At 46.1% G+C, this 14,024-nt stretch overlaps 1 protein-coding gene across 22 annotated transcripts in view; it reads right to left on the minus strand.

The window, feature by feature from the left end:
* FMNL3 (formin like 3) overlaps positions 1–14,024 on the minus strand; it is a 106,077-nt gene that overhangs the window by 19,242 nt on the left and 72,811 nt on the right. For 13 of the 22 annotated variants that reach the window (XR_014507993.1, XR_014507995.1, XR_014507996.1 and 10 more), the window contains 7 exons: positions 9,782–9,931; positions 8,578–8,679; positions 5,809–6,070; positions 5,643–5,711; positions 4,669–4,793; positions 3,105–3,307; positions 2,495–2,729 (listed from right to left, as the gene is read on the minus strand). Coding sequence is in view for 12 of the 22 variants with exons in the window: in XM_083427370.1 (XP_083283496.1) it covers positions 2,495–2,729; positions 3,105–3,307; positions 4,669–4,793; positions 5,643–5,711; positions 5,809–6,070; positions 8,578–8,679; positions 9,782–9,931 (1,146 nt within the window). In the remaining 10 variants the exon portion in view is untranslated. The remainder of the gene's footprint in view (positions 1–2,494; positions 2,730–3,104; positions 3,308–4,668; positions 4,794–5,642; positions 5,712–5,808; positions 6,071–8,577; positions 8,680–9,781; positions 9,932–14,024) is intronic. The other 9 variants (XR_014507994.1, XR_014507997.1, XR_014507999.1 and 6 more) reach the window with 1 other exon arrangement.

The raw sequence follows: 14,024 nt of genomic DNA on the forward strand, positions 1-14,024 counted from the left end.
ATAAAGGGAAGGGAAAATGCACTGGGAAGTGTTGGGGAACACTTACTTGACGCAACGTCATCTAATCTCCCTGCAAACCAACTCAGAATGAATGCTCATTTGATAGCCAACTTCATCTAATTTCCCATCAAATGCTGCACAAACAAGTCAGGGATCAATGCTCAATAGACAGACTGCTTGGAAACAACATCAGTCTGGAAAGTGAGGGGGAGGGCGAGGAAATCTTGATAAACTGTCCTCCCTGACTTTCACAGGTTTACTGTGCTTTTGCAAGCAGAGCCCGTGCTTGTACTACTTGGTTCTGTTTGCAAATAAAGACTAGGGAGTTGGGTGCAAAAACATGGTTCTCTCTCTCTCTCTCTCTCTCTCTCTCTCTCTCTCTCTCTCTCTCTCTTTACTATATGCTCTACTTGGCTACCTGGAAAGGACTGAAGGAAATGAAAAACGGTTCTGCTGCCAAGCCTGCAATCAAGTAATTATTATAGGCTAATGAAAAACCTGAAAGACAGACAGACGAAGGATAAATAGTTGTTCTGTTGTATTTTATCACTATCAACATCAACATTTCTTGTTAGTTGTCTTGGGTGTTTTAGTCAGAAAAGTGGAGTGTAAAACCAAGTAATAATAATAATAATTTATCCAAGAAAACACTAAAATACAATAACCTATTAAACATTAAAAGCTTCCCAAAATGGGCTGCCATCAGATGTATTCTAAAAGTTTGGTAGTTATTTTTCTCTTTGACATCTGGTGGGAGGGCGTTCCACAGGGCGGGTGCTACTACTGAGAAGGCCCTCTGCCTGGTTCCCTGTAACATGGCTTCTCGCAGTGAGGGAACGGCCAGAAGGCCCTCGGCGCTGGACCAAGCAAGAAGCAAACGAAGGGAAAGCGAAACACTGTGAGCGTAGAAACCTAAGAAGAGCCCAGCAGGATCAGATCAAAGAGCCCAGCAGTTCGTTCTTACAGGAGTCAACCAGATGTGTCTTGCTCATATGCAGAACTTATGAATACCACATGAGAGCTTGTGCCAGCATGGAGAGGATAGTATGTATGAATCAAGACAAGAAGGTGTCACAAACCACAATGGTGGCAGGTAACAAAAATGGGTCAAGAGCATCCAGGGAGGCTTGTGAGCCAGACCATCTAGCTCAGCCATGACTATCCCTACTTGCAACAGATCTCCATGGTTATTTCCCAACGCTTATCAAAATTGAGGATAGTTTGAGCTGAATCTGAGACCTTGCACATGCAAAACAAGTGACCTACTAAAGAACTACCTATGCCTCCCTGTCCCTTGACGTTGCTGGGCAGCACCACAAGCAGAGCCAGGCTGTTTGGCAAACACCCTTTGCTGCAGTGGCACAGCCAGGTGGCAAAGAATGTGAAATATGTCAATTACCCTCCGACGAGACTGCTAGGTAATCTGAAGGTTATGAAATGATGCAACGGGTCTTTGCACTTGCTAGCAAAATATTCACCGCCTGGTTTCAAAGAATGTGTAGGTTTAATTGTTTTCAAGGGCAGCAGAAGTGTGTGTGTGTGTGTGTGTGTGTGTGTGTTTAACAAAGCTTTTGATCACCAATATATGTCTATCACAGTAGACTAGTCTAGCTTCTTGGAGAAACTTAAAGCAGGAAGATCAGCCCGGAACTCCTACTGTCCAAACCTCTGTATGTCCCACCAGAATCAATGTGGCTTTCTCCCAAGTAAGTCTGCTTGGGACTGCAAACTTTCCAGTGAAGGGATGGGTTCCCAAAATCTAAAATCTGACTGTGCAGTCAGTCTGAAACGGGCCCCAAAATCCTCATGCTAATGCACCCTTAAAAGGGATGCGGGTGGTGCTGTGGGTAAAAGCCTCAGCACCTAGGGCTTGCCGATCGAAAGGTCGGCGGTTCGAATCCCTGCGGCGGGGTGCGCTCCCGTTGTTTGGTCCCAGCGCCTGCCAACCTAGGAGTTCGAAAGCACATCAAAGTGCAAGTAGATAAATAGGGACCGCTTACTAGCGGGAAGGTAAACGGCGTTTCTGTGTGCGGCTCTGGCTCGCCAGAGCAGCGATGTCACACTGGCCACATGACCCGGAAGTGTCTCTGGACAGCGCTGGCCCCCGGCCTCTTAAGCGAGATGGGCGCACAACCCTAGAGTCTGTCAAGACTGGCCCGTACGGGCAGGGGTACCTTTACCTTTAATGCACCCTTGGAGAAGGAAAAACAAGGATTTTGGGGCCCGTTTCAGACTGAGTGCACAGTCAGATTTTAGATTTTGGGAACCCATTCCTTCACCAGCTGCATAAACAGCTAGAACTACTCTCTTGAGTTCTCCCTTTTTAGATATATGGAAAGGTAAAAGGCCACAAAGGTGACCAGACCAGGGCAGAGAACTTCATTCTCAGACTCCCCTCCTCTAGCTTCATAAATTAACCCTTCCTTTCCAAGAGCTGAGGACAGAGCCCAAAGAGTTTGGGCTGGCACAGACAGAGGGGAGGCAAGTCTCGTACCGGCATGAGCATCTGGATGTTCTCACTGAAGTTGCCCAGGAAGGCCATGATGGCCATGCGCTGCGTCAGGCGCTCCACCTTGCTGAAGTGCAGCATAAAGCGGTCCTCATCCGACAGCTCCTCCAGCGGCTTCCGCTCTTTCTCATACTGGCGCAGCAGCTTGACCTCGTTCTCCGTCGGCAGGAAGCGCATGAGGCACTCGACAAAGTCCACCGGAAGAGTCTTCAGGTCAAACCTGGAAGAGCAGCAGCAGCAAAAACGGCTCTGTGTCAGAAGGGTTGCTAAAGGAACTGGGCTGGGAGCGGGGAAGCCCAACGGAGCCTGTGGGGTGACGTGGCAAGAGTGTCAGGCTGGGGATCTGGGAGGCCAGGGTTCAACTCTTCACTTGGCTATGAAGTTCACTAGGTGAACTTTCTTGAGGTGGTTTCTCTATCTCTCTCTCTGCCTAACCTACCTCATAGGGTTGTTGCAGAATAAAATACGCCAAGGGACAGCCACTTTGATCTCCTCAGAGAAAAGGTAGAATATAAACATAATAAATAAATGTATTTCGGGGGTGCTGTGGAAGGAAAAACAACACACACACACACACACACACACAGATACCCACGTGTGAATGGCTTTGCAGATCTCCTCCGTGCTCCTCCCTGCTTTGCGCAAGGTGATGGCAAGGTTCTTGGCCCGGTTGGCTTCCAGCAGGGTGACCTTGTTGGCTGCCTTATGCGATGCCTTGTTCTTAGAGCAGAGGAGGTCAATGGCCGGGCCTTGGGCTTTGGTCTTGAAGAGCTCCTCAAACTTGTCTAGATCAAGGTCCTGGAAGAGGAGAGAGGATTCAAAGAGCTACCGATGCTGCCGGTAGGTAACTATGATACTAATGATAATAATAATGACAACAACAATGACATGCATTCTGATTTCAAGTTGCTCATAATTTGCCTTTTCACTACTGGAGGAATTTCAAAGCCGCTAACAGCATGTTATCAGATGCTTCAGTTTTGGGAGCTAGGGAGGGAACAGTGAATAGAGATCTGAACTTGGACTGGGGAGAAGTAGGTTCAAATTCCTATTTAAGGATTGTTGTGAGTATAAAATGGCGGGGAGCCCAGTGAGCATGTTGGAGTAACGGTGGGATACATATGTGAAGAATCAGTGCAGAGCAAAATAGAAGCCTGAAGTTGAAGAATTGGCTGGTTGATTCCAATAATACATGAAATTCTCTCTCTCTTTCTCTCTCACAGAGAAAGTGAGAGAGTGAGCAATTTGGTCTTTGTTGCTTCCTTGGGGTTACCAGTCCCAAGAGGCAGAACTCCCCTATCAGAAGAAGAAGAGTTTGGATTTGATATCCCGCCTTTCACTCCCTTTAAGGAGTCTCAGAGCGGCTAACATTCTCCTTTCCCTTCCTCACCCACAACAAACACTCTGTGGGGAGAGTGGGGCTGAGAGACTTCAAAGAAGGGTGACTGGCCCAAGGTCACCCAGCAGCTGCATGTGGAGGAGCGGAGACGCGAACCCGGTTCCCCAGATTACGAGACTATCGCTCTTAACCACTACACCACACTGGCTCTTCCTTTGCTGCTCTCTTCTTTTCTGCCAATAGCACACTACACCTCCTGTCTCTATGTAGCTTCCCCCCATTCATCAGTTTCCCTGGCTCCTCCTTTCTTCACCTCCATTCATTCATTCCCTCCCTCCCCCATTGCTCTCATAGACTCCTGCTTTTCAGGCCCCCATAGCACTGTGCTCTTCTCCCTTATAGTACATGGGCACTGCTGATCTCAATCACTCCTTAGAGCGCCTTCCCTTTTCCCTCCCTCACTCCTCTCCTCCTTTCCTGAAGCCTCATTCTCCACCAACCATATTTTTACACTCATTCTTACACTGTGCTATATTCTTCCTTCAAACTCCTTTCTTCTGGGCACACTCTCCCTTAGCTTCCCTCTTCTCAATTCTTGTGTGAGGCTCTGACGCCAGCCAAAGTGACAACTTTCCCTTCCCTCAAAGAGGCTGAACTACAAACTGTTCAGTTTCCCTCAGCAACTGAATGTTCTGTGCTGCTGCAATTGATAGGCTGATAAGGGTTTCACCTGCACAAGTGCAGTAGATGCAAATACAACGGATTAAAAGTTTTAAAGAATGGTGCATACCATTCAGACTGACTTCCCCCTTTCCCTCACCTCCAAGATCTTTTCGTCATCCAGCTCACTGAAGACTGTGCCGCTGATCTGGTTGGGCTTCAAGGCCGTCCAGTTAAAGACCGGCAAGCGGAATTTCGTCTTGATGGGTTTCTTAATCCGGATTGCTTGGGGGCACAGAGGAGAGAAAAAAGTATTATTTGTCCTCCCAGGTGCGGAAGAGGTCAGGGCTCAGCTCAGCTCTGTCCCAATGGGCCACTGGGAGCAAGAGAATTGGGTTGGTTCCCCTAGCAACTTTCTGTTCCCAGTTTTGGTTCACCTTCATGGACTTCTCTTTGATCGGCTGACACACCTTCAAGCATACCATAAAGCTGGCTACATGGTTTGTTTGGCTGTTGTTGTTTTTAGAGAGAGAACAAAGATTCCCAGGAAGATGAATTCTGTACCCAGACCCATGTTCTGTGTTTTTACTCGTGAAATTACAGCACACATAGAGCAAGCACTCAGGGCCTTTCATTGCTGTCCCTTGATGGGAGGTTTTGCTTCTGCACATGAGTCTGGCAAACCGCTCTGAGCTGAAGCATTCCTTCCTCACCCACCCTAGAATGTTTAGTTCACATTGAGTTCATGAAACATCGTACCCTGACCTGTTCTTAATACATGGTTGACCACATCTATTAATGCGATAGTTATGCCCTTTTAAGTTTTGTTATATCAATCACTAGTAATAGCTTAATAAGGAGGTTTTCATACCTGTCCAATTCTGTGTTCCCTTTCCCAACCTTTAATCTATTGATGATTAATGCCTATATGCAACCCTTGCATATGATTTGTGCTAACCAAGCAGCAACAAGCACATATGTGGCAATGCTGTAATATTCAATAAAAGGGACTCTCCGAGACATGCTCAGGAGATGCCTCCCATATGACACTTGTCACTCGCCTGTCGTTTATTTCAACCCAACAGTCCCTCTTTCCGTCTTGCAGGTGGATGGGTGGGAAGAGGCGAAACGTACCTGATAAGCCCATAGTGAGAATCACAGAGGGAGATGTCCCCGGAAGTGGTGGAGCTGGCGGACACTTATCTGTGAGAGAACAGGGGCGGAAAAATATATGTAGCAACAGTCGCCCTCTGTGCAACCATGTGTGAGAAGATGGCAGGTTTCTTTCCTTTGGACTTACCCGGCAGCGGAGGAGGGGGTGGGGGGAGAGGCGGAGGAGGGGGCGGGGGTGGAGGGGCAGCCTCCATGGGAGGCAGGACCGGGAGGCGGAGGTCGTCCTCAGGGATGTCACTGAAGTTGACCTCCGCCCCTGGAGGTGGCGGCAGCGGCAGGTGGTCTCCCCCTGTTGGGCGAGAGGTATAGTGGCGTCGGAAAGCCTCCTCCTTCTCCTTGATGATTCTGCGCAGGGTGTGGACCTGGTTGCTGGCACTTTCGTAGGTTTCCTGCCCCAGAAGAGACACATCAATAAGGCCTCCTCTTCCCACTCGCTGGAGGCCGTTCACAAGGCCAGATGCCTCTGGGTCTCAAAGGACCAAGGGATACATTATACGTTCAGAAGAATTAAGGGGCAGTGCTTATCCTCAGCTGCAGCACCTCTTGTACATATTTACACAAATTTACATTCTCCTCCACAGGGATAAATAACAGACATGTAGAAGTTGTGGGATGTAACATAAGCAGTCAAGTACAACACTTCCTGTTTGCCCAGAGTGGACACGCAGGGGGGTTTTACTCCAGCCAGGAGGACTTCCTGTAATACCTGGTCTGGAGCTTCCTCCCCCTGCGTGTAACCAGGTAGGTGGGCGTGACCCTGGGAGACCCCATAAAAGGGGCGGATCACGCAGCCACCTTCCTCTTGATGCCATGCTCTTCTGATGCCATTTCTTCTCTTGGACTGCACTACTGGGTCTCTGCCAGCAGCACATGGGCACATACAGCCACGCTGTATCTGTAGCTACAAGCTAAAGCCTGCCTTCAGGGATCCAACTGTGAACTGAATGTGAGTAAACTTCTTATTACTTTTAAAAGAAGCTTCTTGTGTCTTTATTCTTTTTAGGAGGGATAAAAAAGGGACTTAGCAGGAATCAAACCCAATCTGAACGAAGGCAGATTGGATTGCTTAAGTAAAGAGATTCAAACGAAACAACCAACTAACTTCCTGCTATATATTGGGGAATGCGCTCTGCTGCTGACTCACGAGTAAGAAAGATACTATTAAATCAATATATCCTCTCCTAGTATCTCCAACACTCCCACAGAAGTTAAATGTGTTTTGCCTCTTTTTCACCACTGTTGATTTTAATAATCTTTTGAATGTTTTTAAATACCCGTTTTTAACTGTTTCCCCTCCCCAATGGATAATTTCAATGTTTTGTTTGTTTGTTTGTTTGTTTGTTTGTTTTGCAAACTGCTTAGAGGTTTTCTTACAATCAAGTGGCATCTAAATCTTGTTTAAGATAGACAGATAGATGATAAATAGATAGATAGATAGACAGACAGACAGACAGATAGGACCAAAAAGGCTTGACATGGAAATGGGGTCTAGACCTATGAGCATGTCATGTTTCCTATGAGCATGTCATGTTTCCTATGAGCATGTCATGTTTCCCCCTGGGGGGGGGGGCAGGGCGAGCAGGAAGCAGGGAGGGAGGAGAGAAGATGCAAATATGCTGCCCTCCACCTGCAGCAAAATAAAAACAATAAAAAACTTTGCTTCTTAGTCCTGCTGATTGCACCAACTGGTCAGGGAACTGGGTCGATGCCAGCGCTGCCCTGAACTAGAGCCCCATTAAAAACCCACATAAGATAGACTTAAGAAGGGATTGTTAGGGAAAATGCCCAGGTCCCAAACCAACAGGCATGCAAGAAAGAGCCTTGAAGGGAATGGCTCAAGGAGGCAAGAATTGTGCCTCATCTCTACAGTGGAAAGACCCAAGGATGAACCCTGATGGGTCATGTTCTTGTAAATCAGGAGTCTGTCAAAGCTTCATTCTTCAGGAAACCTTTTCCACACAGGCCTGCCAGGCAGGGAACGTGGCATTTCCGCTCAAGAAATCCTGTTCATGGGGAGCATGGCCTGCGCCCACGAGGCCTCACCGTCATCCTGAATATCGTGTCTGAATAGAAAGTGTTCCCTGGCATACAGCAGTGCTCCCCCTGTAGGCAGGAGGACTGGGAATGGTGAGCCAACTATCAAGGAAGCCTGTCCATCGTTATGGAACTTTTCACTGAGAAGCGTCTGAGGAAGCATCCCAGGGAGGTTAGAAAAACCAATGACTTAACCCAGACGATGGACGGGCCCCCATCTTCTTAGGAAAGCCTCAGCACCGCTTTTTCCTGGCCACCACAGCTGTCAACTTACAGATTTGAAAATAAGGGACCAGCAGCCAAAATAAGAGACCTGCAGCCAAAATAAGGGACCTGCAGCCTCACCCGTTCCAGTCACTCCAGTCTACCTGTCCTCCTGCAGTCTGGTCAAACTCATGCTGGTAGCTTCGAGAACACTGTCCAACCAACTTTGTAACCAGAGGTTCAACTGAATAGAATCTGAATCACGTGCACCACAAGGCCTATGCAGCATCAACTTAAGATGGCTCCCCAGCCTGGCTTTGCACTGCAAAGTTTGCAGCAGCACGTGCAACAAAATGGCATCCAGCATTCAAAAAAACCCCTCAGCTTGCATTAACTAGCCACACACAAGGCATGCAAGCTCCACCCCCTAGTCATTCTTAGACTTCTTATTGGGTGAGCAACACAACCAAGCAACACAGTTGGAGCCTCCCTCCTCCCTGGCCAGCAGGGAGGGAGGGAGTGGAGCTGCTTCCTTTGAAATTTAAGGGACAACATTTGAGGGACATCCATCAATAAGGGACAGCAGCGGGACTTGGCGCTGGAATAAGGGAGTGTCCCTTCAAATAAGGGACACTTGACAGCTATGCTGGCCACATACCTTGACAATCTCCAACTCCTTCTCCCGCTGTAGCAGCTGTTTCTCCAGCTCTGCCACCCGCATTATGTTTTCATTCTCCAGATCCAGAAGCTTTTCTGTCAACTGAGTGGAAGAAAATAGGGATCACCAACTTTCCTTTGGTCAAAAAAGACGGTTCTGTTCTCATTATCTTGCTCAGATAACCATATGTCCAAAATCTCACGTGTGGAGCAGACTCGTGAGGCTCTTGTTTTTAAACAAGTTGCTGGCCTTCATGGTTATAACAATGTTTTTACAAATGTGCAGGAAGTTAAGCCTGACTGCACCTTCCCTTCCCAACACCAGCTAGGGGATCTTCTTCAGCACAATGTACAAGTAGCCTATTGCCCCGAGATGGTGGTGATGGTTGCTGGCTTATGGAGCTTTTAAAAGGATATTAGAAAAATGAATGGAAGGTACACTCATTTTCCTCTGTTTTAGTATTTTAACTTGTATATTTTAAAGTAGGTTTGCCTTTTTTCCTTGATTTTCTTGTTTTATCTTTTTGCAAAGCTCGCTGAAGGTTGTTGTTGTTTTTACAACCAAGCTGTGTATAAATTTTATGAAATAAATTTAGTCATAAAAGCTAAATGGAACATCCACGTTTGGAAGAAGTATATTACTGAGTACCAAATGTTGGAGGGTAAACCATGGTGGAGAGCAGTTGCCTTCAAGCCCTGCTTTGGGGCTTCCCAGAGGCATCTGATCAGTCACTGTTGGAAAAAGGGCTCTGGACTAGATGGAACCATTTATCAGGACTCTTCCCTAAATGGCCTCGGCCCTGTATACATGAAGGAGTATCTCTACCCCCATCGTTCAGCCCAAACACTGAGGTCCAGCTCCAAGGGCCTTCTGGCGGTTCCCTCACTGTGGGAAGCGAAGTTACAAGGAACCAGGCAGAGGGCCTTCTCAGTAGTGGCACCCACTCTGTGCAATGCCCTCCCATCAGATGTCAACGAGGTGAGTAACTATATAACCTTTAGAAGACACCTGAAGGCAGCCCTGTATAGGGAAGTTTTTAATGTTTGATGTTTTATTATGTTTTTATATTTTGCTGGAAGCTGCCCAGAGTGGCTAGAGAAACCCAGTCAGATGGGTGGCATTTAATATTGTCGTTGTTGTTGTTGTTGTTGTTGTTGATTCCTATGTTCTTCTGGTGAACTAGAGGGGGTATCTGTACACCTACATGTGATAAATGTTCTTCCAACTCCTCCACTTTCTCCAACGCTACGTTCTTGGTCTCGGCATCCTCCAGCAGCCCTCCGACATCAAATACGTTGTCCAGGTAAGCCTGAATCTGCACCTGCAACTTTTCGCTTTCCGTGTGTCTCGACTTCTGTGGAAAGAAACGAAAATCCAACACAAGAGGAAGAAAACGGCATGAAGCCAGTGAGCAAGGGGAAATTATCTTAAAGGGAACAAGCTTCCAGGTTGCTGCATGATGGCACTGAGTCTCTCCCAAAAGCTACAACCGAACAGTGAGGAGCATCTCATGATACATTCCCACAGGATGCTTTCCACGCTCCTAGTTCATCTGATAGTACATACCTGGAAGCACTGGAGGCAGCCCCAATGATAAAGTGAGTCTGATGTCAATCCTGGTATGTCAAAGCTGGTATGTGATGAAATGCCAAGATTAATTAGGCCTCTGGGGAGCACTTTGGCTTATGGAACCCTGGAAACTGCAGTTGGGATTCTGTTGGAGATCCCTAGACCCCCTCCACAGAACTACAATTCCCAGAGATCCCTTGAAAGGAGGAATGACAAGTAAGTGAGATTAAGTTTGAGGGCCGCTTATGCCCTTGGAGGTGTCTGGAACTAGCACATGTCTGACTTACTTCACAGCCATGCCTTGCCATCACTGGTCTCCTCAGAAGGGTGTTTCCATCCCGTCCTGCTAGATGGCTAGAACTTTTCCCTGAATGGCTCTTCAGTTCCCAAGTTCTTTAATATGCCTCTGAAGAGGTCTGTCCTTTTGTACCACTACGCTTCTCTATTCTGCCGTTTCGTTCCTGTTATTGAACTGGTGCCTGTTTCCCTTCAACGAGCAATGACCTTGGTTCTGAGAACAAGACTTGGTCTCCTAATGTCTGTTTCGGTTTTGATTCAGCTGAAACCAAGGCTAGAAACTGACATCAAACCGGGATTTCCACCCAGGCCTTGCACCCAACTCCACTGTTCTGCATCCTGCCATTATCTTCAATAATCAGGAGAGGAATGGTTCCACATATCCAAACCCGCCATCTGCCCAACTTCTTGCCCAACTTGAAATTATTTTGGCCTTTGAAAAAGATGTTCAGGTTTGTTGTCTATTTTCATGTGAGGGTGGCCAGTCTTTCTTTTCAATAACAAGGCATTCATTTGATGCTGGGGCTTGAGAAGTTTAATTCTTTTCATATCCCCCCCCCCACTGCCTTGCAAAGGTTTTGCTTCCAGTTCCATAAGTCACTTGCTAAAGAGTGCTTTTGCTGGAATCGACGACTATTCCACAGCAAAGTATATCACAGCCCTTAACTGGAAGGTTTAAACCAACAGCAGGGTCCTCTTTGCCTGATGAAATTGTTAAGTGCATTGGCTGCCATCACAGCAGACATAAACAGACCACCAGACTGCAAACAAGTATCTTGGCAACTCAAGCGAAGGGAAAGGGAGGAGGAAGGCAAAAGTTAATGTTGGTTTTAGAGGAGCTGGAGACAACTTGAAAGAGGCATCACTTTCTTATTTTCTAGTCCCATCATTGTCTTTGGTCAAGTAGGTTCTGTAGGTTTTTGAAACAATTCAAGCCCCAAGGAACCTGTTTACCAGAGACAATGGTGAGACATGTACACATTACAAGCAGAAACCCATCCCTACCCCCAAGCTGCCTCTCTGAAAAGAGACCAGTCCATCTCCAACTGAAGTCATAGTGCTCAAAGATAGCACAAGGAACCAAATGTGTGTTTTCCCTCAGCATGGGGAAATATTGTTTGTGAAGAGGGAAGTTTCTGTGGTTTTTTAACAGAGAAATTTTTCAGGAAATGTGAAGCAGGCATTTCATAAGGGTGCTTCCAGGTGGCGGATTAATATTGAAAATGTTGTGATATTATAAATAGGTAACTGACAACTGTTTGGGTTTTTTAAAAAATCTTATCAAATTTCCCCTGGACTTTCCTCACAAATGCATAAGGAGCAACAATCTCACAACAAACACTTGTCTGGAAGCACCCTCAGTTCCAAGCAATCCTTATCTACCTCTGATGAAGTGGGTTCTGGACCTCAAACATTTATGCCACTATAAATTTGATAGTCTTGAAGAGGTGCTAAAGGTAAAGGTAAAGGTACCCCTGCCCGTACGGGCCAGTCTTGACAGACTCTAGGGTTGTGCGCCCATCTCACTCAAGAGGCCGGGGGCCAGCGCTGTCCGGAGACACTTCCGGGTCACGTGGCCAGCGTGACATCGCTGCTCTGGCGAGCCAGAGCCGCACACGGAAACGCCGTTTACCTTCCCGCTAATAAGCGGTCCCTATTTATCTACTTGCACCCGGGAGTGCTTTCGAACTGCTAGGTTGGCAGGCGCTGGGACCGAACGACGGGAGCGCACCCCGCCGCGGGGATTCGAACCGCCGACCTTTCGATCGGCAAGCCCTAGGCACTGAGGCTTTTACCCACAGCGCCACCCGCATCCCTAGTAGAGGTGCTACTGGACTCTTAATTGCTTTTGCTGCAATAGGCTAACAAGAGGAACCCTGTATCTTTGCAAAGGCTCCAAAAGATACTCTAAATGAGGGCATTTTGTTCCCCTCAAAAGGTAACTTCTGTGCACCAGGAGAAAAAGGTAATGAAGAAAAATCTGTGAACAAGACTGCAATGTAACACACCCATATTTTTCATGAGGACCAGCACAGCATGTGATTCGAACCTCAAAGCAATTTTGCTTCAAGGATTTGGCACAACGACTTCTAGGAGGAACAACATTACTTCTAAATCGCTATCAAAACTTGTCTAAGCTCAGGGAAAATGCAGGAATCTTGCTTGCATTAAGCGCCTATGCACTTAGGGGTCAAGTGTGAGTTAATGCCACCTTTCTGTGATTTTATCTATAAATTCCTCCTCTCCCATGCAGGTGTCCCTGGCTGATGGATCTGAGAAAGCCATCCTGCCCAGACTCATATGGTCACAAGTTGCTCTGAGAAATTTCAACCATTAATTAGCTCTAACACCCTGGTAGAGTTTAACTTAAAATCAGAGTCGATGGAAGAAGATTGGAAAAAATTTAAAGTATATTTACAGAAATATTGCAAAATTAATGAATGTTAGAAGAATACTGGAATGAAGTTATATGGTTTTAGCAGAAATGTGATAAAGAATTAAGCAAATACTGATTGTTAATGGGCTATAGCGGAAAACTTAAAGTTAGATTATGTTAAGACAAATTATAGAACAAATTATAGAACAAAAAATTGAGAAAGAGGGAAAGGATTTGCTGAATTAGCTAATTTGAACTAGAATACAAAAAAGGGAAGTGTGAGGAAGTCGAGGAAACAAGTAAATGAAAGATAATGACATGGAATTTGGATGTGTATTTTTTCTTCTTTTTATTATGCTGTTTTGATGTATTTTTCTTTTTTCTTTTTCTTTTCTTTTTCTCATCTTTGATGTATTGTTTGTTAAATTTTTCATTGTTTCTGTTTTTTTAATATTTTTTTCTGTAACTAAAAAACCTTTAATAAATATCTTTTTTTTAAAAAAAGAGTTTAACTTAAAATCAATGGACCTAGTCAAAGATCAAGAGACCATACATGAATATGACAATTTAATGATTCATGTGTCAGATCACATGAATATTAAGCTCACAACTCCAGTCACGGAAAAATCTGGTGAGGAAAAATGCAACTGGTTGGTTTAACCGTGAATGCTTATCTTTAAAGGCACAGGTGAGAACTAGATATCACCAATATAGAGACTCTGGTGTGCAGAGACTGCCAGACTTTAAATTGAAACACCAATTACATCTCTTGATTGGCAGGAAGAACAAGTTATTCACTGAAAAACAATGGGAACATTGAATCCTAGCAACAGTAGCTAACAATTCTGGCATTAGTTTCTGGAGCCCTTGACGAGAGACCCTCCATGACTAACACCGTCCCATCTCAGACATGGTACGAATACTATTTAAAAGTATTCTGTGATGAGAAGGTGGGCTCTGTGGAGGCTCAGGAGGACCTCTCAGAATGGGCACCAGTCACAAGAGAAAAAGTTAAGACTTCTTATTGCCCCAAATCTGGGAAGGCCCAGGTCCTGATGCAATTCCACCAGAGTTACTTAAAGTAGATGCCGCTTTGCAGATATCAAACTGAGCATGCAGGCGCCAAAAGGGCAGGAGCCAGCAGCACATGCAACTACAAAAGGTTCAGATCTAGCTGAACAACCCCATTGCCCATCTTTGTCAG

The sequence above is a fragment of the Podarcis tiliguerta genome, assembly GCF_965153285.1.
Source record: "Podarcis tiliguerta genome assembly, chromosome: 2".
NCBI classification, from domain to species: domain Eukaryota; kingdom Metazoa; phylum Chordata; class Lepidosauria; order Squamata; family Lacertidae; genus Podarcis; species Podarcis tiliguerta.